General features: G+C 37.7%; 1 protein-coding gene and 1 long non-coding RNA gene across 11 annotated transcripts in view; one reads left to right on the plus strand and one right to left on the minus strand.

Moving 5' to 3' along the window:
* The window catches only part of PKP4 (plakophilin 4), a 238484-nt gene that overhangs the window by 124976 nt on the left and 89789 nt on the right, over nt 1–23719 (plus strand). For all 10 annotated transcript variants that reach the window (XM_042948855.1, XM_042948849.1, XM_042948857.1 and 7 more), the window contains one exon: nt 9804–9916. In XM_042948855.1, coding sequence (XP_042804789.1) covers nt 9804–9916 — 113 coding nt within the window. The remainder of the gene's footprint in view (nt 1–9803; nt 9917–23719) is intronic.
* LOC122226153 overlaps nt 1–23719 on the minus strand; it is a 65530-nt gene that overhangs the window by 12830 nt on the left and 28981 nt on the right. The window contains exon 2 of the long non-coding RNA XR_006205495.1: nt 9827–9978. This is a non-coding gene — a long non-coding RNA (uncharacterized LOC122226153). The remainder of the gene's footprint in view (nt 1–9826; nt 9979–23719) is intronic.

The raw sequence follows: 23719 nt of genomic DNA on the forward strand, positions 1-23719 counted from the left end.
TGCAAGGATATGATCATTATTACATCTGAAATGTTTTAAGACCCTAAAAAAGGATCAGCCATAATATATTATGCCTTTCTCTGGTACAAATACTCAGGAATTAGTTTAAAAGTTTATGCAATCAATTATAACATACAAATAAAATATGCTATATAAAATTCACCCTGAATGAATTAGCAGGGTTTTATTGTTTTGCTTTTGCAGGGAGCTAGAAGGATGCTGAGATTAATGAAATAGAGTCCAGCTTAGTATTGAGTACATGTAGTGGGCCAAGCTCTTTGCCCAAGGGCTAGATAAAGGACTGTAGGTGTTCATGGAAAGGTAATATTTCAGGTGGATGGAACAACATGAGAAAAAGCTTTGAGTGGTGTGCATAGAAAACCATAAATAGTTCAGTTTAGGTGCCTGAAGGAGAGTGACAGGAAACCAAGAAAAGGTATTTGGGGAGGCACACACACTACCTTGGGTCTTAAAAAACAGCTGAGCTGACTTCATAAGTTCTATTGTGGATGGGGTGGGAAGGGCATGGTGCACAATGGTTAGCACTACACAGAGTCAGGCTGATGTGATTTCAAATCCTGGCTTTGAATTACCTTAGGCAAGTCATCCCTGTATGGAGTGAGGGTAACCCTGACTTCCTTGCTGGTTGATTGGGGGAGTTAACCAAGTAGTGCATTTACAGCACTTAGCAGAGACTCTGCAGCCCAGAGAGCCGCCAGTATAGGATAGAAATTATTGACTAGAATCGTGCCTTTGACAGACATGGCTGGAAGAAACGTGAAAGCAGAGGCAAGGTCCCTGACCACCCTGGTGGGGAAAGACTGAGGGAGGGGTACTGCAGTAGTCCAAAGTTAATGTGAGCCTGAATTAGGGGAAATGGCAGGAATGGTGAGGAAGGGAATGGATTCAGTCCATGTTAGAGAGCTAAAGCAACCGATTTCGGAAAGCACTTACCATGAGAGGTGTGGGGAGTAAGAGAAAGGAGGGAAATGGTGAAAACACTTGCGGTTTGAGCCTGGGTGAGAAGGGAAGGGTGACTTCATTAGCATGCTAGTCCTTGAACTTCTGCATGCACAAGAATCTCCTGGAGGACTTGTTCAAGCACAGGTGGCCGGACTCCACCCCTTCTGATTCAAAGAAGTTTCCAGGTAGTGTTGACGCTAATGCTGCTGATTCAGGGCAAACACTTTGAAAACCATGGCAGTGGAGAAATAGTAAACACAGGAGAAAGGGGGAGGTGTAGCAGAGTGGAGGATGTGTCTGCTGGTACAGCCACTTAGCCAAACATTGGATCTGATTAGAGATAATTTGTATATCACAGGTGTGGATGGACCTGTGTTCTGGTCAGATTGCCAGGTGAGAGACTGAAGAAGAACCACTGGCAAGGAGTTACCATTAAGGGGACAGTTTATTAAAAGCAATCAGTGGTACTATAAAAAGGCTTGGACTTTTTACCTGTTTACCTTGATGTTGTCATCTGCATCTGGTTCTAGGCAAAACGCTTTCCTCGTACGTTGTATTGAATACCTTTCTCCCTTTATTTTTACTTCTAATAAAGGAGCTTTGGTGACAGAGTTACAGATAAGAGCCTGAGCTTTAGAATAAAAATTTAGAGCATCTGGTAAACTTCCCCTGCTTTCTCTCTGCTTCATTAAAACTGAAAGCTAAGAGATCAAAGCTAGAAGCTGGTATAATCCTGTGTGGTTTGATAGGAGGATAAAACAATAAGATCTTAACATTGCTCATCCTTGGAATGTTAGCTAGTATAACAAAAAATCAGGCTGGTAATTGTATCTTGTATTTTCCTTTTATCTCAAACAATATCTAAATGCAAGAAGCTGTGGCTATATAGTGTAGGGCGGCTAGCCCTGCAGAGGTGCCCTAATCATTCATACCCTTCTTATCTTCAGAGTGGGAGGAGGTCAACAGTTTCCATTTGAAGGTTAACCCTTTGTGGTGCCCTGCCTTTTGTAAATATTCTTTCTGGACAAAAGTAATTAAAATGTTGTTTTCCTGTATATGTTTCTAATGTAGAATACAGGTTAAATACCCCTTTCTTAAACCATCCCTAAATACAATAAATGAGCTTTATTTTTCAGTATTGCCTAAGTTGTGTTTTGCAAGACAGTATTGTTTCTTGAGATGTTAATAGTTGTTCCTTGAAAAAGTGTGCTTAGTCTCAGTAAATCAAAGTTGCTAGGTTTTACAAAGGTAAGCTGATTTCCTATCAGTAGACGTCTTAGATCTTTTAAAATCTAAGTGTTGCCGAGAATCCCCAAGAATTGGAATCTTCTGGGCAGCATTTCCCAAATCTGGTTGACCTGGAACCTCTTCCTTTCAGGGCATATTTCGTGGGACACTGATGTTCTCAGAACACAGTGAGAAAGTCAGTGTTAGTTGTTTAAATCTTTTTAATTTTGAATTTCCTTTTGACAAAGGGAACTAGCCAGTACAGAAGAGATGGCCATGATATGCCTGGCACTTCTACAATTAATTATGGATGGTTTAGGGATTGCCAAGGAGACCTAATAATGATTTGTAAGGTTGGGTTTTTTTTTAATGTTTATTGATTTATTTTGAGAGAGAGAGCACGCACGTGTGCACATGCACAAATCCAGGAGGGGCAGAGAGAGAAAGAGAGTCCCAAGCAGCCTCCACCCTGTCAGTGCAGAGCCTAACTTGGGGCTCCATCTCACGAACCGTGATATCATGACCTGAGCAGAAACCAAGAGTTGACGCTCAATTGACTGAGCCACCCAGGCACCCCTGTCAGTTATTTAACCATGATAGGAAGTCAGGACATTTAATCTCCTTTACATTACTGACTGGTTATTTTGAGGCTGAGAAGTTAAAGAACCATTTGACAATATGGCTGCTTTGGTTTAGTACCAGCCTAGATTAAAGAATGGCATTTAGGATGTTTTTGAGGATTTCTTATTTGCTCTTAAGTAATCACTTTTAAAAAGGATCCCTAGGCCTGGCTGAAGACCCCCAAAGATATGATCATGACCATAATTTGTTCATATTTTGAACATGAGGGAAAAAAATGCTATAGTATGTATATCCTGAGAGCAGGACATATCCAGCACAAATTTCTGTACTTTAAAATTTTAACATATTATTATTTGGTGATAATTGGTCTCTTAGTGATATAAAACTCTTTCAGCACGCTGAGACAGAAATATACATTTTGGGGGAAGGTTTTTAAGCAAAAATGATTGAAATAAAAATGCTTTCTTGCTTAACCACTGATTGCATCACATAATAACCATTTATCAGGGTTTTTTTTCCTTCAGCATAACCAGTACTCAGTACTTTCCTGCTGAGATTTATAGGCATGGAAAGACATGTTGACTCCTGCTGTGTTCCACGTGCTCTGCTGATGTGAAATGATTTTTAGTACACAGATGAACATCTTTAAAAATTACTATGTACTTGAGTTCATATTAGAATTGTAAAAAGCATTAGAAACCAGGATTTTAATTATTTTAATGTCTGAGATACTGTGTTTTAAAAAACAAGTCAACTTAAAGAAAAATATTTACCAAAAAGGTAGTATAGGTCAAAGGGAAGGAGACAAAGATTAAGGAGTCCTGAGACCAAGTAGGTGCTTTCCAATGAGAAAGATTTGAACATTAAACTGAGAGGAAACTCTTCAGAGTCAGGAAAAAAGCAAATCCCAGAGGAGGCCAGAGGGTGTGGAGAGGCTAGGGATAGTCAGGAAGGGGCCACTCCCTCCACTCAGCCTGGAAGAGATTGAAGATTAGTTGAGTGTGGGGACAGGAATTTGAGGGCATCATGGCTAATGGCCTGCTGTGATGCCCACTGCTCGCTCTTGTCATTATCACGGCAGTAATAACTACTGTAGGTACCCCTGAAGCAGTAAATCAAATAGAATAACTAGAAGTAAATATAGATAGTAGTGATGGAAGTGGGCAACTCTAGTTGGATTGCATGAGCCTGAAAGCACAATGAGCTTTTGTACATATTTGGAGGAAACATGGTTTTTATCAATTAAGGGGGGAAAAAAAACGTACTAATATCAGGAATGTAAGAGGGAATGTAATTACTGATCCTACCAGCATGAGGACCACGAGGAATATTACAAACAACTTTATGCTAGTAAGTAGAGGTAGTGAGGAGCCAAGACTTTTGGGTACTTCAGGTATGGACTGTGAAGAATGTATAGTGTTTGCCAGAGAGAGAGGTCAGCAAAAGCACTATTTTCAGGAAAGAACTACATTTCACATACAGTCTGTAGAGTCTTCTTAGTAACCCAGAGACAGAGAATATTCTGAGTAAATAATGAAGAGTTTATAAGGAGAGAATTTGCAAACTGGAGTAAGGCTTCCATAGGGCACAGTTAGAAAGGGTCAGGAGATCTGTCACCACGGGCCATCAGTGAGGATTTTAAAAAGGCCACAGGAAAATAAAGTATGCCCTGTTTTCAGTGCCAACACCAGAATCCTTGAAGCTAAGGTGGAGCTCTTCCTGCTTATTAAAGGAGATGAGAGTAGAAGGCTTCCTGGGGCTTCTGGAAACCAGAGGAAGTAGACAATAGCCTCGTGACTACATGTGCAGGATCTGTAGTGTTTCCCTTTGAAAGGAACACCGAATCACCAATTTAGGACCGAAGTGCCTGGGAGTTTAGGTAAAGAAAGGTAAACCTAAATAAGAAGGGAGAAAGATTTCACTCTCAGTGAGCAGCAGGAACAGGTGGGTGTGATAAAGAACCAAGTAGAAGTTTCAGCAATGGAAAATATTGTCATTAAAATAGATGAGATAAACCCTTAACAGGGCACATAGAGAAATAGCGAATTGAAAGTAATACTAAGAAATTTCCCCTGAATATAACTGAGAGAAATTAAGAGAAAATATGAAAAATCTGTTAAGACTCTTCATTCCTGGCTTACCCTAACCAGTCTTTTCCCTGAAGGAAACTAAGATAAGCTGAGTAAAATATTCACATTGTTTTTTGTAAAAGCAGGACTAAGCTGGAAGGGAAGTAAAGAATCCACAGAAACCAAAACTAAAATGAAAGTGGGAATCTTAAGCTAAGTAAGTAGTAAGTAAAACTGGCTTTCACCTTGAAGGTACTTGCCAAACCTAGATGATCTTCAGCATGTCACTTGACAGCTACAAGCTACTTGTCAAATGAGGGATCCTTAAGGTGGGGAGTCAAATGGGAAGTCCCTTGCCCAAAGCCAAAACTTGACCAAACTACCTTAGTAGGCGGGTAATAAGACACCTGTCCCACACAAGAGGACGAGCGTGGGTATTGGAAGTAGGGAAAATTCTCCCCCCTGAGAATTCATGATGCCTATGGTTTTCCAAATCTGAATGGCCAATAAACATATGAAAAGATGTTGGTTATCGGGGGAAATACAAATTAAAACACATGCAAAGTAGCTGCCCATATTTATCTGATTATCAAAAAGGGAGGGGGGATTTAAGCCCCCAAATGCAAACTGATGCCCGGGAGAGAGAATGTGTAGAAACTCATACACTGCTGACTGGAATATAAATTGGTCACGTGATTATTAAACACCAAATTCAGGTGAATGGTTTCTTCTGAAGAGGGAGGAAAGGAGGGAGAGAAATAGGATCCATGAGAAAGAAACCAGGATTTCAATGTATCTGTAATATTTTATTTATCAAAAAACCTGAAGGAAATGTAGTAAAACATTAAGATTTGCTACAGCTGGGTCGGGTTCTCCAGATTTCACTGTTATTGTTTATACTTTTTCTGTACAAAGTGTCTCACAGAATTTAAAAATTAAGAGTGAGAGAAAATTTCTATCTTTATATAAAAGGAGGCCAAAAAACAATACTGTCTCAGGTCGGGTTCTCACGGAGATGGAGTTTGGGGCACAGAGTATCTATTACAGATCAACACTTGGGGGCAGAGGGGAAGTTCAAATACTCAGCAGGCTGGCCCAGCCCCTGGGGAGCCCTGAAGCAAATCTGGGCTCCACCTTTATACTCCCACCTCAATCAGTGGTTGGCTGCAACCACCCAGAAGGGCGTGCCCTTGGGCAAGGACGTTCTCTGCCACTGAGGCACCCCTGAAGTGGCTGACAGCCCCGCAACAAGTCCTTCCTCAGGCTTCCTGCCCAGCTCTGTCCACCATATAAAGCATGAAAATGAAGTTTTTCTTCTATTCCCTTGGCTCACTCTCAGAGAATATTTATTGGTGTATTTACCTGAGAGAGAGGAGGTAAACATAAAGAAAAGGTTTCAAACACATGTAGACTCCATTTTATAGCAGATTAGTAGCCTTGACTTTCTGGGTTTGTTTATGGTCTTGTTTGCCAGAATTTAAGAGGAAACTGTCGTATGCTAAATCATTGGCAAATGCTTTTAACATTGCTTTCCTTGTCTTCTCAAAGGAGAACAAATATAGGGTCCCCTTATAATTCAGATGCCCAGTTTTGGATACTGATTTAAGTGTTACCCTCCACAATGTCAGTTTATAGGATAAAATACAAAATTTTTAATTTGTAGGTGGTATCTCTGTGTAATCATATTAATGAGTGTTATTTTAGAAATGATCAAATGTATTTTTATATGACTGTAATAATAACTTCCTCATCAGGCAGTCTAAGAAGTTGGTAGAGACAGAACTGTCAAATATTTATATCCTGCTCACCCATCTTGGTGGCAGTCCCTTATGGGTGTTTGATTTATATTCTGTAGGGGTAATATGAATACTTTTGCAACAAGGCATATATTTTTGCTTGTAAATATTCACAGGTATTAGGTAACCTCTACAAATTTCATGTTTTATAGCTTCCTGATAATCTGTTTTCAGGGCTTTAATGACATCCTCCTAATAAGAAGTGTGAGCAAATACTGGGCAGAATGGTTTTGATAAAGGCAGCTGGTGATGTTCAATATTATAGGTCCATGGCCACTAGGGATATAATGTGGACATTACTCAGTCTGTATGAAGGTTGAAGGAATTACCCAACTTTTAAATGAAGAATGTAGCTACTTCATGGGTACATAGGTTTAGCTAGCAACTCGACTACTGTAAATGGTTTCTGTAGGTGCTTCAGTCAAGATTTCTAGTTGCAAAAAACAGACTGACAAGGCTGATTATGCAGAAAAAGGCATTTAAATTAAGCGTGTATTTGTGAATTCCCATATTTGTTGCAAGGGCTGGAGAACAAGCCTTGAGATTTAACTTCCAGAAACAGTGTCTCGATCTGTACCACAAATTGGTTTAAAAAAAAAAAAAAACCACTGACATTGCCACCTGGCATAAACATAGCAGTTTTGGGGGAGGTCATTTCTGTATTGGGAGCTTGACCTTGACACCTGTCGCAGAGGTTGCAGCAAGAAAGTGAAAGAGAGAGAAAATAAGCTTTGTGTTTTCTGATGTCAAAGTCTTCGTTTCAGGGGCGCTTGGGTCGCTCGGTTGAGTGTCCACTCTTGATTTTGGCTCAGGTCATGATCTCATGGTTCGTGAGATCGAGCCCTGCATCAGGCTCCATGCTGACAGCATAGAGCCTGCTTGGGATTCTTCTCCTCTCCCTCTCCTTCTCCCTCTCCCTCTCTCTCTCTCTGTCAAAAATAAATAAAAAATTTTAAAAAATAAGTAAAAGTCTTAGTTTCGGCATCTGAGTCACAGTGTAACATCTTCTTGGCAGAGCCAAAGTCACCCTCTCTGCTTCTGAGGGAAGGAATGATGGGACAGTAACTTCCAACTTTCTGCCTTGAAGTGGGAAATATCCCAACCATTTCCTTGAAAGAATGCTCAAAAGGTCATAGGCAACCTCAAACATGATAAAAATCCACTGAATTGGAATTTTCTTGTATGAATGAAGATTTTTTTTTTAATGTTGTAATGTGAAACATACTTCAATTCTACCCTGGTAACTTTTGGCCATCCCAAAATGAAGAAAACACTACAGCCCTCCATCCCTAGTAGCCACTGAACTCAGAACACAAAGTTAATGTGATGGCTCTGGGAATATTTTTTGGATTCACAGATGGTCCTTGCTGGCCCAGCTTGATACAAGCAACCAATCTTCTGGGATAAGAGGTATAATAAACAACTGAGTAAAATAGTTAAAAGATTGCAAGTGTGTCACAAGAAATGTGCTGTTATTTAAGGGCAAAGAAAAACCAAGTGTGAGATAAGTATAATACTATTTGTCCTTAAAATCAGTTATCTTAGCTTGATACTGAATGTTGTTATCTATCAGGTCTTTTGTTGCTAAGCTGACAGAGGTCTAGGAAATGTTGAGCAGAGATAGGTATCTTCCCACTTTGATCATGTTCTATAGCATTATTGAGCCAACTATTATTATTCATTCAGGCCCTGCCTTATATACCCACACCAACTAGGCTCATTAGAAAAGTATTCTCCATATCACAAAGCAGTAAAGAGTTCAGGGACTGTATTTTAAAAAATTGCAGTAAGAGTAGTTTGTAGAATTTACAAAGCCAGGGCTGTCAAGTAATAGCATGATTGCCTGAATCCACGGGGCGCTAACATTTTTCAGTTAAATTGTTTTAAATTTTTGCATGGCAAACAGATATGTACATATTTTCATAAATAATATTTAAGGTGGCTTTATTTCTGATTAGTTTCTAGGCTTAGGCTTCATATACCTGGTATTTTGAACTAGCAGTCATTGCCCAATTAAACTATTTTGAGTTCAGCATTTGCTTTGAGTAGACTTATAAGGAGATAATATGGCACAGGGGAGCTTGAGGTGTTATTGGAGATGTTATTTGTGGCTTAAAGCCTTTGGAGTATACTTGATTTGATCTATAGATGTTTTATAGCATGGCATGCTTCCTGTTTATTAAAATCTTGTCAAGGTAACAGTGAGATAAGCACAAATGAAATTAAAGCATCTTCTATGATAGAACTTCCTTGCCTTCATAATGCAGCATAGAATGAATAATATAATATCTGTAGACAGTCTTTCCAAACTTCTAAATACAGTTTTAAATTCCGTATTATGTTTCAGGCTTCATTTTTTTTCTGCCCTTCACACAGTGACACATGAATTCGTTTGTAACAATAGAAAATTTTTCTTGCTTATATTGCAGATAAATATAGCAAGATTTTTTTCTGTGGGATTGGAATGATTTTTTTCCCTAACAATTAAAAGGCTCTGTATCAAACATGAAAAAGTGATTCTCCTATGGGAATTTACATTTTTTCAATATAGAATGAAGGATATAAAAATTGCTCTTGAGGCTGAAGAGCTTACGTTGGTAGGTGGGCACCTGATGTAGATACATCAAGTATGGACTCTGCAGACCTTACATTTAATATAGTACTGTAACAGAAATACTGTTTGCAAACCTCAATTAGAAGAACACACAAACCAGGGGTGTCTGGGTGGCTATGGTCGGTAAGTGTCCGACTCTGGATATCCGCTCAGGTCATGATCTCACGGTTCGTGATTTCAAGTTCTGAGTCGGGCTCTGTGCTAACAGCACTGAGCCTGCTTGGGGTTGTGTCTCTCTTCCCCTCCCCCATTGCTGTCTCTCAAAATAAACCTTTAAAACTGTTAACAACAACAAAAAGAACAAAAAAGCAGATAAATATCCACATGTTTCCCATTCCTAACAAAGGCTAACATTCTAGTGCCTTTAAATTTGAAACAGGTACAAATCAGTATGTTATCTAGGCCCACAATTCCATCCAAAACTCTTAATTTCACAAAGCCACACTGTATACAGTGCTCTGTTATGGGTATGTTCCTATGTTTCCTGTGACACACATTAATTCACATATCTGTCTTGGCACCTTATATACCTTTTATTTCCTTGAATCACAGGAGCTTCAGTTTCAACGACTCACCCGAGAACTGGAAGTGGAAAGGCAGATCGTTGCCAGTCAGCTAGAAAGATGTAGGCTTGGAGCAGAATCCCCGAGTATCGCCAGCACCAGGTACAGGGCTGATGGCTCTATCGTTTTACATGCCTTCAAGTTACATGCCTTATTAAGTTGTCCTGGATGCAGCAAATGATTCTGTTAGTGTTGTCACTGTTAACTTGCCTTTCTGAATTTGACACCAAAAATGTCAATTTATTCTAATTTGAGAAGCCTCTTGCAATATTGATTATCCTTCAGTCCTGTGCTTGAAATGTTTTATGTGGCATTGGTAAGTTTCTGTAGCAAAAGCTAGTATGCTGCCTTTAGAAATTTGAGTTCTCATATGTAGATACAGTTAATGCATGTTTGCACAGTTAATTACTAATTACTTGGTAAAGCTAATTGGCTTTGAAAGCCTGGCATTGATTTTTTCAAATAAGAAATATTTCTAAAGGATAACATTTAAGTAGCTTTTAAAAATGTCTCCAGTTGACCTTGAGGTTTTCTACAACTCTGTAAAACTGCTATAAAGAATAATTACCATATGAAATAATTTAGTGTATTCACATAATAAATTCAAAACCAGTATATTGCTGGAAAAAAAGCATGTTTAATCAGAATTACTGTTTTCTGTTTAAATAGCCTCTTGAGCTATGTAAAAACATCATTACTATAAAATTATTGCTATAAGAATGAAGTGGTGAAATCACTACTTATCCTATTTGTGGATTTCCTTCTTGTTAATTACATATTCTAGTACAGCCTACCATAACATAACTTCTATTACTTACATTTTTAAGCTTGCTTTGTTTACTCTTGCATAGGAATGTACCCACAGTAACTTGTCTCTTAAGTTATTTCTAACATCATCATTGTTCTACTTTTCAGTATCTTCTATTACTCATGGCCAAGAAATCCTTCTTGGTGAAAGAGTACTGCCTGTTGTTTCTCCTTTCAGGCTAATTGTTGCTATGGATTTAAAAAATATTAGGCTGATAAATTGTGTGCTTGTGAATCTTTTCATCTCTGACCCTTAACGTTTGTGTATATTGGTATGTTTAGTAAGACATAAAGCATACAAATAAGATTAATAAAAATTTTTAAATACAAATATAAAATTATGTGTTCATATTTTAGTTATCCAGACAGTTATTTTTATAGGAAGCGAAATTATAAGCAAGGTATAAAAATGTAAATCAAATATTTCTAACTCTGGCTTTGTGGTACTCAATGAAATAATTTATCAAAGAAGTTAAAATTGTGAAAAATTAATTTTGACTCTATTCAGTATTTTTAAAAAGCCATCTGTATCTTTAGCACCAAAAAGAGCAATTCACAGCCTCAGTAATACAGTATTGTATGTTTCCAAAATGTACAGGCCAACAGATTTTAAAATATATAATTTGATACTAACAAAATTTAATTCAACATTTAATGAATTCATTTAGGGCTTTTATTCTGGCAATGTAGCTAATTAAACTAACATAGAATTTCTCTTGATAAACCCCTAGAAATATTTGATACATCAATAAGCAAGTCAATACCTAGAGGAAATGGCAAAATAGAAAGGAAAATCCCCAGGTCCTAGAAATAAACTGAAAGCCAGAGCCAGAAGCAGTTGACCTGTCTGTACAGGAGACCTAGGGACAGTCAAAACCCACCCCACTTCCATGTAAAAGCACTAGAGTCTTGGATTTAATACCCATGCAGGGACCCAATAACGAGGCCTGGTATAATTTGAAGGTGGTACATGTGACCTTAAGATAGCTGCATTAAGCAACCTATGACCATTTCCCATCGCAGACTCCAAGCTTGTACCACGTGTGGGTTTGGAGTCCAAGTGTAATTCTTCACATTGTTCAGGAATCCCCAGCCGAGAAATTGACATCACTAAAGATGAGCTCACAGCCAGATATTATAAAACTTGAGTCAAAAAAAAACCTCAACAGTGAGTGAGAATCAACTGGCAGAAGAGTACGATTTACAACTTGAAGAATATGCTATCATTGGAGAGAGTTTGATAGTGTGCATAGGACAACAGGTATAAGGATGTGCATTACAGCATTGTTTGCAAAAGTGAAATATGAGAAAGAATATAATTATCCATCAGGATGGAAATGGAAAATAAACTGTGGATGAGTAAATGCCAGAACAGTTAAAATAAAATAATTGGTTTGCATGTATCAACATGGACATCTTTGTAAAACAGACTCCTGAGTGAAAACCACAAATTGCAAAAGAATAGATGTAAGAGTATATCATTATGAACATTTAAAAAAATATATGCAGCAGTACTATGAAATATTTAAACAGTATTTGATATTGTTTATGGATGTATGCATGTGTAGTAGAAGTATAAAAAGTATTTTGGAATGACACCAATTTAAGATAGTGGTATTTCTCAGAAAGAAGGGAGGAAGAAGCTATCAGAAATTAGGCTTTAGCCAAATCTGTAACATGTTATTTAAAATTGCCATCTATAGGGGCGCCTGGGTGGCTCAGTCAGTTAAGCATCTGCCTTCGGCTCAGGTCATGATCTTGCAGTTCATGAGTTCAAACCCTGCATCGGGCTCTGTGCTGACAGCTCAGAGCCCGGAGCCTGCTTCAGCTTCTCTGTCTCCCTCTCTGTCTGCCCCTCCCCTGCTCTCACTATGTCTCTCTTTCCTTCAAAAATAAATGAACATTAAAAAAATAAAATAAATTGCCATCTACAGCAAAATGACATAATATTAACATGTTAAATAAGGGGGTGGATATGTTCATGGCTATTAGATCGTTTTCTGCACTTCAATTTTTAAAGTATTAAATAATTTTAAGATTATATAGTTGAATTAGCTTATTCCTAATTACTTAGCTAATCTGTTAGTAAAAATACATTTTATAATATTTACTCTCTGTGATTTTGGTGCTTTGTGTCTAGATCTCAGTTCCTAGTGTGGTGTGTGGCATGTCACTGGGTTCGGTCAGTGACTTTGGGGTAAGTGAATGGATCCTGCAGAAAGGGAAGCTGGTTTGACCAGAGGAAGGGGGAAAACGTGCACAGAGGTATATAGGATTCCACACTGTGGTTATACTAGAGCGCCAAGAGGCTCCCGTGTCTAGGATGTGTCCTAAAAAGACCTGATGGCTTATGAAGTTGGGAGGGTAAAGCTGGCATTTGATCGTGGCGAACAAGGAAAGAGGGTGATGAGAATCTTAACCTTCATTAGGTCTATAAAGGAGACCTGTGGAAAGTTGTTTTTGGAGGTAAGTGTCCTGGCAATGTAGGGCCTACATAGTTCAGAATGAAGAGAGACCAGACAACAGGACAGGAATCTGTTATGGAATTTTAGGGTTATGAGTAAGCCTGGTTTTGGCACTCAGTGAGATTGCTAAGAATCATAAGTGATCCATTTTGATTGCCCTACTCCAATCTCACGCTGGATTTTCATGTATTCCTGATGCCTCCCGTGTAATGCTAACCCTTCCCTACAACCTTTCCCAACTTTCTCCAGGAAAGTCACCTCTCTTCATCTGAACTCTTAACTGTGCCTTTGTTAGCTTTCCTGTGAGGTGGTAAGTACCACCCTGTCCCCACAACCCTGGCACAGTACCTGGTGCTCAGCGGGCAGGCACTCAGACAAATGCTCATTGAATGAATAATGAAACTTAATGAAGCCCAATGTGTTTTAAGCTCATCAAGTTAAGGATGCTTTATCATGAGGGCATCTAGTTGGCATCTTTGGGTTTCTCTCTGCCCTTTTTCAGTGTGCTTTTCAGTGGACCTTGAGAAGCCTGTTGACATAATTACTTTGCTCTGTGACCACCAGGTTTACACACAAGCAAGGAGCCCATTAGAAAACAATGTTAGTGAGGAGAGCATAGGTTTTGGTCACTTGAGAGATCCCCCTGTGTCTTCCAGTCCCCACCAGCTGTTCATCTCAGAGCAAGATTCTAAAGAAACACAGAAATTAGCTCTCAGACCCAAACCCTCTTTCCTGTCAGCCATTTCTGATTTGCTCAAAGGAAATTAAAAGTGGGACCACTGCTTATGTTCACAAAGTAGATTCAGGACATTCTTACATGAATCAAGTCAAGTAAGCAACATGGGGGATTTGACAACCATCTGTCTTTCATATCATTTTATTTAGATCCTGTGTCAGAGTTGGTAAGGTGACCGTAAGATTTTCTTATGTTTCCTGGTCCGAAGATGACATCTTAATAACTCAGAGGGAAACGAAAAGCATATTTTTATTTACTTTTTCTGTTCGAAGCATTTGCCATTATTGGCCTCACCCTGTGAATAAGATGGAGGCGGTGGCATGAGGTCGTATTTAATAAATGGTTGTCCTGTTGTGCCAAATAGTACACTATGGAGTCCTCTCCCAGAGGAATGGCCCTCCAAACGAGCAGTTTGGTTTCCTTACACTTGCAGTACCAAAGATAACTTTTTAACCCATGCCGTGAGATATTCTCATTTCATAGGTGGAGAAACTGAGCCTGTGCTTGTTTTTATTTAGGAAGTGTCCTAAAAAAGTGAACAATTGCCATTGGCAGTTTACTTGTAATATGCCTTTTTGAGAACTTAAAAACAAAACTCATTAAAAATCATTTTAAAATCTTAATGATTAAAGTAATTGCTTAGTTTTTCTATTAAGGCCCCTTTGGAAATCTGGTTCTAAACAAGGTTAATAAAAACCCCATTTCTGATAGGATTTCTCATTTGCTTTATTTACTACAAAAAAGCCCTAATAACCCAAGCAGTAGCAACATAGAATGATTCTTCATCTGGAATTGATGGTGCTTATATCCTAAGATGATATGTGAAACCAAAAATAATCATTGTGACTTTGAAAAGCCTACAGTGACTTATGAGATTAGTTAATAGAGAAGTTACGGCCTCACTGCTTTGTGCCCAAGTACACTACAGTTACTTGTGCGTTTACCATTACCTGTGTATTTAGTATTTCACCTCACTGAGGGCAGGCTGTGGAAATACTTCATAAGGAAGTTAGAACTTTTTTTCATATATACTGAGTATAGTATAGTTGTTTATATATTTAATATTCACTTCATTTAAAGTGGGCTATGGAATCAGATAATAAAGAAGGTCTCACTTTTTTTTCATTTGTTTTGAGTACACCATAGTTATCTATGTATTTAATATTTTCCCTCATTCCAAAAGCATTTGAAACATCTTTTAAAAATACAAAAACCAGGGGCGACTGGGTGGCTCAGTCGGTTGAGCGGCCAACTTCGGCTCAGGTCGTGATCTCGCGGTCCGTGAGTTCGAGCCCCACGTCGCGCTCTGTGCTGACAGCTCAGAGCCTGGAGACTGTTTCAGATTCTGTGTCTCCCTCTCTCTGACCCTCCCCTGTTCATGCTCTGTCTCTCCCTGTCTCAAAAATAAATAAAACGTTAAGAAAAAAAAATTTTTTTTAAAAATACAAAAACCAAAGATGGAGAGAGGAAATTAGAGCAAATGCAAGATAATGATTAGAAAAACAAGATGAAATCAAGGTTAAAATAGTATAAGAAATGTATGTTGTTAACATTCCACGCATTCGCTAAAAGTAGGGAACCACTTTGGCTCTGAGTGACCTAGTACCCATCCTAAAGAGAGAAACACTAATGAATTGTATGATTCAAGTGTCTCTAGTATAAAAATAAACCAGGTTGCTCAGGAAAATCTGCCATTCCTGAGGCCGGGACTTGAGTGGTTTCTCCTGTGAGTCAACATTGAGGGGCCACTATATGATGTGGCAAATAGTGTCCTCGGTAGTCTCTCTCTGAATTACAAAATCAGACTGCTAGGTCTCTTTCTTCCATTGTTAAATGGGAGTATAAATGGATAGAATAGCGCCTTACCTGGAAGTAATTCTCTAGGAGGCCAATTCTGACACTAGTTAGACTCAAAGCTGAATTTAGCATGTATAGATGGAAGGGTTAATTTCAGGTCCTCCAAGCAGGCAGCATGCCATGAAGACTGTCTGCCACGCCTTTTACAGTCATGGGTGACAATGGGTGCTGAGATGTGAGATATCCTACGTTAAAGATCACTGTGCAGGTACATGGTGTGAGTGCCTTAAAAAGGGGCATGACCCTCATGGGATGCTGAAGTGTGTACGGCTCATTGTAGGAGAATCTCAGCACGGGTACCTCAGGGAAAATTGCCCTTTAAACCTCTTGCCTCCCATGGACTAAGCAATAAACTTCAAATCCAAATTTTGATGAGCATGGAATTTTATTATATTTCCCCTTGCATCCCCATCATCAATGGGGTTTCATTCTAACTCTAGTCTAGCTTAGATTTCACTGAATAGAGTGACAGTAGAAGGTCCCAGTGGCCCTCAGTGAGAGGCCCAGCTCCTCACCCTCAGATTTCCCCTGCCCACCTATACTCCCAATGGATAGAAAGGGCAGGGGTGGCCAAAGTATTATTCTCACTCTGCTTTTGGGTTTGGGTTTTGGTTTTGGTTTGGTTTTTACTGACTGTGGAGCTAAATATGCTCATTTTAGACAATTTGTGAAATTCAGGAAATTAATAAAGAGAAAAATCCATAATTCTGCCATTCAGATAACCATTTTATTTTCTTTTTTAAAGTTTATTTATTTATTTTGAGAGAGACAGAGACCGTGCAGATGGGGGAGAAGCAGAGAGAGCGGGGGAGAGAGAATCCCTCTGCTCAGGCAGTGCAGAGCCCTACTTGGGGCTCAAACTCACAAAACCGCGAGATCATGACCTGAGCTGAAACCAAGAGTCTGAGACAACCAACTGAGCCAACCAGGCGCCTCACCACTTTGCTTTTAAGTTATGTTTATTGAAGTATAATTTACTTACAGTGAAATTCACCGTTTGTAACATGCAGCTTTATGATTTTTTAGCGTTTTGGCTTGTAGTTTTGTAACCATCACCATATAGAACATCTCCACTAACGCCAAAAAGAAACAACCACTTTTAAATGTTTGCTACATTTCATTCTTTTGAGAAAAATTTTTTTTATCTTTTTAATTTAAGGTTGAGGTAATTCCCCTAACTTTTGGTTTTGTCTTGTTTCTAAAGTCGCACTTCGATATTCCAGGCCTCATTTTTAATGGCCCTCTCTGCCTGATAGCTTGAGGCTGAACCAGTGACCTAGGGATGTTAATTCAGCAGTGGTTAGAGATCATTACAGCCTAACAGGGGCAAGGGGCACGGTGTGGGTGGAAGGCTTGGTCAGGGCAAATACTACAAGGCAGATTCAGCTTTCAAGTGTACAGACACATTTCATGTTTCACATTTCATGCAAGCAGAGGAATTACACAAGTCGTTCAACTTGTGTAACAAAACTGTGCAAGGAGAAGAAAATGTAATTGGAATTGAAAAGTCGATAAATGAAAATATCATTTTCGACTTCAACAGGCTATTTCTGAGATTTTGTTGTACAGAATTTCAAAACTATACCTGAGTGCAGACTTGGGATCTTCCCATTCATTTCCCAAAACTAAGTTACTTCTAGACAAGTTGTAGATAATGAAAGAAAAAGGTTGTTTCTTTAGGACACATAAATTGGTTCCATGTATTTTATCTTATACATCATAGTTTGTCCATTTATCAAGACGAAACACTAACTTTTCCTTTGCATTGAAGTCAAAAAGAGATTCTTAAAAAATGGACCTTTAATTGTAAGAAACATTAATAGCAACTTTTGGAATCAAAATACAGTTTCTCAGTTTTCATTTTGATTTTTATACATTGTCTTAAACTTTGATGACCCTATTTGGAAGCGTTTGGTTCTTTCACATTATCCTTTAACTGGCTACTGCTGGTGTCAGGAAGTTATTCTAGACTTGGAAAAATCCTGTCCATACCAACTGAATGGGGGTGGGGGGGAATGGGTAGCGATATTGAAATTAAATAACTTCACACTCTTCCCAAGATTATCTCTCCCTTTCAGTTAGTTTAAAGCCCTGCTAAAATAGAATTCTTTATGGTTTCAAAAAGGTCATACAGTCTTGACAAATAGTCTTCTTATCGCCACTTAAGAAAAGAACTGTGTTATTTTTTAATGAAAAGATTTGATTCCGCACAGCCATTCAGATTTTTTTTCCCACACTTTATAGGGTCATCTGTGAGTGCCCATCAGGCTTCCATTGATACTATTAAAAATTCTAAAAATGTTTTAGGCTGACAGTAGCAAAAAGGGCCTTTTCATGGTTCATGTCTTGTCTTCAGCGAATATTTTCAAGTCATTGTGAGCTAAACCTCCTCAAATGATACATTCTTTAAAAAATGAAGGGTCTTTGAAAAGATTGAATGTTTGTGCCTTGACAGTTTATTACATGTTAAATGTACCTCTTCAAGAAGATGCCTGATAAAGTTCTGTCCCTTTGACCTTCAGAGCTCTCACCAGTCAAAACCTGAGTTTTTTAAACAATAGTTTTATTGAGATATATTTTTAGAGCCTAAAATTCATATTTTCAAGGGTACAATTTTCACAGTTGTTCACCCATTACCACTGTTCCATTTTAGAACATTTTCATCACCCCAAAAATAAGCCCTCTACCCATTAGCACCCCGTTCCCATTCTCCCTTCCCCACAGCCCCTGGGAACTACTCCTCCGTTTTCTGTGTCTGTGGATTTGCCCACTGGACATTTCCTATATACAGTATCATGCAATATACGGCCTTTTGTGACTTGGCTTCTTTCACCAAGCATGCTGTTTTCAAGGTTCATCCATGTTGTAAGCATGTATAGTACTCAACCCCTTTTTATTTCCAAATCATGTTCCATTGTATAGATAGATATACCCCATTTTGTTTATTCATTCACCAGTTAATAGACATCTGGGTTGTTTCTACTTTTTGACTATTGTAAATAATGCTACTATTGTCTTGGGTGTTAAGAGGGGAAGATCCCAAGGGTATTGCTGTAGGCATTCTTAGTTTGGGGGTCAGGGAGTGGCAGAAGTTTTCCTTAGCCTCTCCACCCATCCTCCTACTCTCTCATGAGAACTCGCCTTCTGTCCTTTCTCCTCTGCTTTCTCTTATGGTAAATCCTTGTATACTGCTGCGCTAGTTCTCTGTGTTGACTTACTTTAAGTGTGTAGTAAGAAAAGCTATTTGGGAATCCTGTGATACTCACCAGAATATAATTCACCCAATTCCATTCCTAAATGTTGTCTTTTAATGGTCACTCTCTCTTAATGGTCAAACAAATAAAAGATCTCTGATTTCACTTCTAATTCAGACCAGATGAAGAATAAACTATTTGATATTGGAATGTAATTATTAGAAACTCTCTTGGGGATCTCTGCAGTGAATATTTATGAAATGGATGCTCTTATGAGTAGATTTAGTAACACTGAACTTTTATGATGCAACTGCTACTATAAACAGTAAAGAGTACCACATCTGAAAGATATAAATGAGTCTGTGGCTGACCTGCAGCTCTACAGAAGTCATTTATCTGGAGCAGTTTACTTAAGCACATTTCCTCCGGAAGGCATTTTAATTATTACTTCTCATTGCCATTCCAGTCACAAGCCAATTTCATCTGGGACTTACAAATCCAAGTGACAACTATCTCTACTGATTTGAATTAAACTTGTATAAACTAGGTCTTCTGCAGGGCATGTGAGCCCAAGGTAATTCAACCAGTATTCTGTTAAGCTAACCTATTTTAACCTAAGAACGTGACCATGTAGAATGTGGATTTTAAGCCAAGTAGTTTTTATAAGAGTGTCTTTATGGACATTATACAACAAAATGTTTTAATCATAGTAAAAAAATATTTCAAAATGAACTACCTATTTCTTAGACTGAGCATTTAAAAATGTTAGGTGGGTGATACAGCTAGAAGGAACCATGAAAAGAGATCAAGTTTATAGTTAGCATCACAGTTTGAGATTATCTTTTATTTTTTTTAATTTATTTATTTTGAGAGAAAGAAAGGGCAAGTGGGGGAGTGGCAGAGAGAGAGGTGAGAGCGAGAATCCCAAGCAGGCTCCACGTTAACAGCACAGAGCCCAACATGGGGCTCAAACCTGCAAACCATGAGATCATGACCTGAGCCAAAATCAGGCACTTAACTGACTGAGCCACCCAGGCACCCCAAGGTTTCAGATTATCTTGATTCTTTCACTATATTTGATTAAATATGGAGGCAGCCCAAATGTATCAATTTTCCTAATTAATGAAGAGGAAAATACTTTTTAAAAGTCAGGGGCCCATGCTTCTAAAATATATGTATCATGCCATGATTTAATTGTCTTTTAAAACACCATTTTAATTAAAATAACATTATTTCATTTTCTTTAATTTTTCATAGTTCACATTCTGTAATTACTATTCTCAAAATATATAACAGTGATTAATTATTCAATCAATACATTAATTATATTACCAGTCCCCACTCTGTCATTTTTTTTTAACTATGTATGTATACTGGTAAATTATAAAGTAATTTAAATAGGCCATACAGAGTATATTTCAAGATACTTCCTGAAAAAAAAAATTGACCTTTACTGCTTCATAGGAATTAATAATTACTTTAATCATATATCTTCTTTTTACTATCATTTTGGGTTTTATCTGCATCTTTTAATCTTGATCTTGAGAAATGTTAGAAGTACTAAGAAGTACAGAGAATAACAAAAACTCAACTACTCACATCCCGGAATTGAAAATTATTGATAATTCATCACATTGGCCTTTTTTATTTAAAATTATTTTTAAATTCAAGCCCTCTTTGCCCATTCTCTCTTCCCAATAGCTGACCACTAGTATATAGTCTTCCAGTTTACTTTGCATACTTTTATGTCCTATACGTCCTTGACCAGTATTGTGTGTTGCTTTTTTAACCTACACAAAATGGTATAGTGTGTATATCATTGTGCACTCAATATTTTTCTACTCAGTATTTAAGATCTATCCATGTTGGTATGTGTAGGTCTAGTTTATGTTTTTAACTATTGTTGTGTATATATATTTCTTAGAATAATAAACCGGCCATTTCTTTATTGAAGAACATTTAGCTTCCACTTACCAATACTTTAAATAATGAAACAGTGATATCTCTTAGTTTACACATATAGAGTTCTGGAAAATATAGCATTATAAGTAGAATATTAGGGTTATAATGTACATTTTTCAATTTTTCTAGATCTTCCTGAATTGCTTTCTAAAGTAGCACAACAACTATAACCTCTCAAGCAATATGCGGAAAAGTTCCAGGGTGTGTGTTCTCTGTTTTTCTGTTTGCTTCTTTCTTTGGCCAACATTTAATAATAGGCAGGGTCTTTAAATTGTACCAATCTAACATTATCTTATTTTACTTAGCATTTTCTTGATGACTAATGGGATTGAGTATTTTCGTATCTTTATGATCCATTTGAGTATTATGATCCATTCATATTCTTTGCCCATTTTTCTAATGAGTAATTTGGCTTATTCTCTTTGGTTCTATCATTATTTTTTTTGCACTGAAATAACTCTGAAATGTACATGTTAAAATAATACAGGTCTTAGTACATTACAACACTAAAAGTTTACTATACTAATCTGTTTTTAGGATACAAGTCCCTTAGTATCATTACTAGGTATGTAGAAGTTACATATTCTATATAGGATATGTAATAATTGATATGTAGTAATGTAAACATTAAATATGTATTAATAATATAAATACATAAAGATGAAATAATAGATACCTAATTGTCCAAATTTGCAGTTTAGGGTAGGTGAAAGCCCAAACAGATGATACGAACATTGCTTTCTATTTCCAGATTTCCTTTCATGATTCTTTTTTTTTTTTTTTCCTCTAAACTCACTGAGTAAATATGTATACCTTTGCTTTACTGTAGAGATATAAAGATCTAAAAGTCTGGAAATTCCCAGCCTGTAGAAGGGACCATTGTGCATAACTAGCAATATGACAAAGCACCTTAGTAGCAGCATAAAATATAGGTTTATATTTTATTATTTTTAATTTTGTAAAGAGCTCCGTGATGATCAGATTACATTCTCTGTCCTGTCTCTATCCCAGAAGGCTTTTATTTGGTGTCTTTGATTCTTATATTATTAGGTTAAAGTACTTCTTTATATTATAAGGAAGAGAACAATAGTCGTTGGGCACCTATTGCATAACAGACACACTCATTATCTTCTTTTTTTCTTTCCTTTTAATTTTTTTTATGTTTTATTTATTTTTGAGAGCAAGAGAGACAAAGCACAAGCAGGGGAGGGGCAGAGAGAAAGGGAGACACAGAATCCAAAGCACGTTCCAGACTCTGAGCTATCAGCACAGAGCCCAACATGGGGCTCAAACTTACAGACCACAGATCATAACCTGAGCCGAAGTTGGAAGCTTAACCAACTGTGCCACCCAGGCACCCCAGAGACACACCCACTATCTTAACTGTTCAGCAGTGTTTCCTTTTTGGTGTTTTGTGTTTTAGTTTGCTTTGGTTTTAATTATTACTATATACCTGAATTTATCATTAGGATGATATTTTCCCCCACAGATAGCATTGTTCTTTTGGTTTTTCCCCCGGGGTGTCAATAAGTGGTGTGAGAAGACTTAAGCATCCCACTTACATCCACTGTACCACTCCCAATAGTTACAGCCTATATCAAATGGTGCCCTTAGCCCCATCTCCACTGCCACTGTTTTGTCTCTTATGGCAATTGCAGTGGTTACCATTTATAGTTTGGTCCATCACAAACATGTTAAAAGAAGTCATGTAGATATTAAAGATTCTAGGAAACATTCTTGAACAACATATTCCCCCTAATGTACTTTCTGGAGTTCGTTGTTTAAGGGGGAAAAGTTTGCTATTTCTTCATCTAATCATTTTAATCTCTGTGATGAAATAAAGGAAGTTTAGTGTTAAGTTCACATTCTCATTACCATTTGGCAGGTTAAGGACATGGAGCAGAAAGACTGATATAAGTAATGAGATGTTCCTTTAACCCTTCAGAGAATTACTACTATATACAGCTCTAACCCAATGATGTATGGAAAAGGAAATAGAGAATGTGATTATCTACCTAAAAGTGAGTGCCATCCATTAGTGCATTTTCAGCAGTTGATCAGCTTGCCCTAAAAATGAATATGGCTTGTCTGCCCCCCAGGGGAAGGAGGGAGACAACCTACAAGTTTGCCAGACTTTGTAGTGACTGAATTGTCATTAGGGCTGTCCTCCCTGAGGCTTCACAGTCTATTTAATAACTAATAAATAGACTAATAAATCAGTCTAATCCGCTTGTTGCATGGGTTTTTCTATTCTCCAGTTGTGTTACTCTACTATTAAATAGGGGGGAAAACACTTTTGAAACTGAAGAGGAACAAAAGCCTGTACGCTACAGATTTTCACAGCTAAAAAAATTTATATTAAATAATTACACATTTTAGCCACTGTCACATAGTTTAGATACAACATTTGGTTTGCATTAATAGACTCCCATAATCCAAGGAGGAATGACTTTAGGGTATATGTGTGTGCTTATTTCTTTTAGCTTTGTTTTTATTGAAAAAGAACAAATAATAGCCAGTTACTCGAGGATCCTACGACTTGTCATCTCTGCTTCAGAACATGTCAATTAAAGGTTGATCTAACCCCAGCTTCAGTTACATTATCTATACAGGGATACTTGAGGCACAGAGAAAATTCAAGTAAAATTATCAACCGTGATTCAAGAATTTAGTTGCTTAGGAAGGACAACACGTGATCTATATCTGTTTTCTCAGTGGTATTAGCAAAATACTTTTTAGTAAGACTTACTGGTAAATAGTGAGTGAAACAGTATTGTATCTCTATGAATGTAAATATAAAGGTAGAAAGTAATTATTGAGAAAAGTAGTACATTAAGAATATGTCCAGAAGTTAAAAACTTGGGTGAACTTCGCAACCACTGAC

This window comes from Panthera leo, chromosome C1, assembly GCF_018350215.1.
Source record: "Panthera leo isolate Ple1 chromosome C1, P.leo_Ple1_pat1.1, whole genome shotgun sequence".
NCBI lineage: Eukaryota > Metazoa > Chordata > Mammalia > Carnivora > Felidae > Panthera > Panthera leo.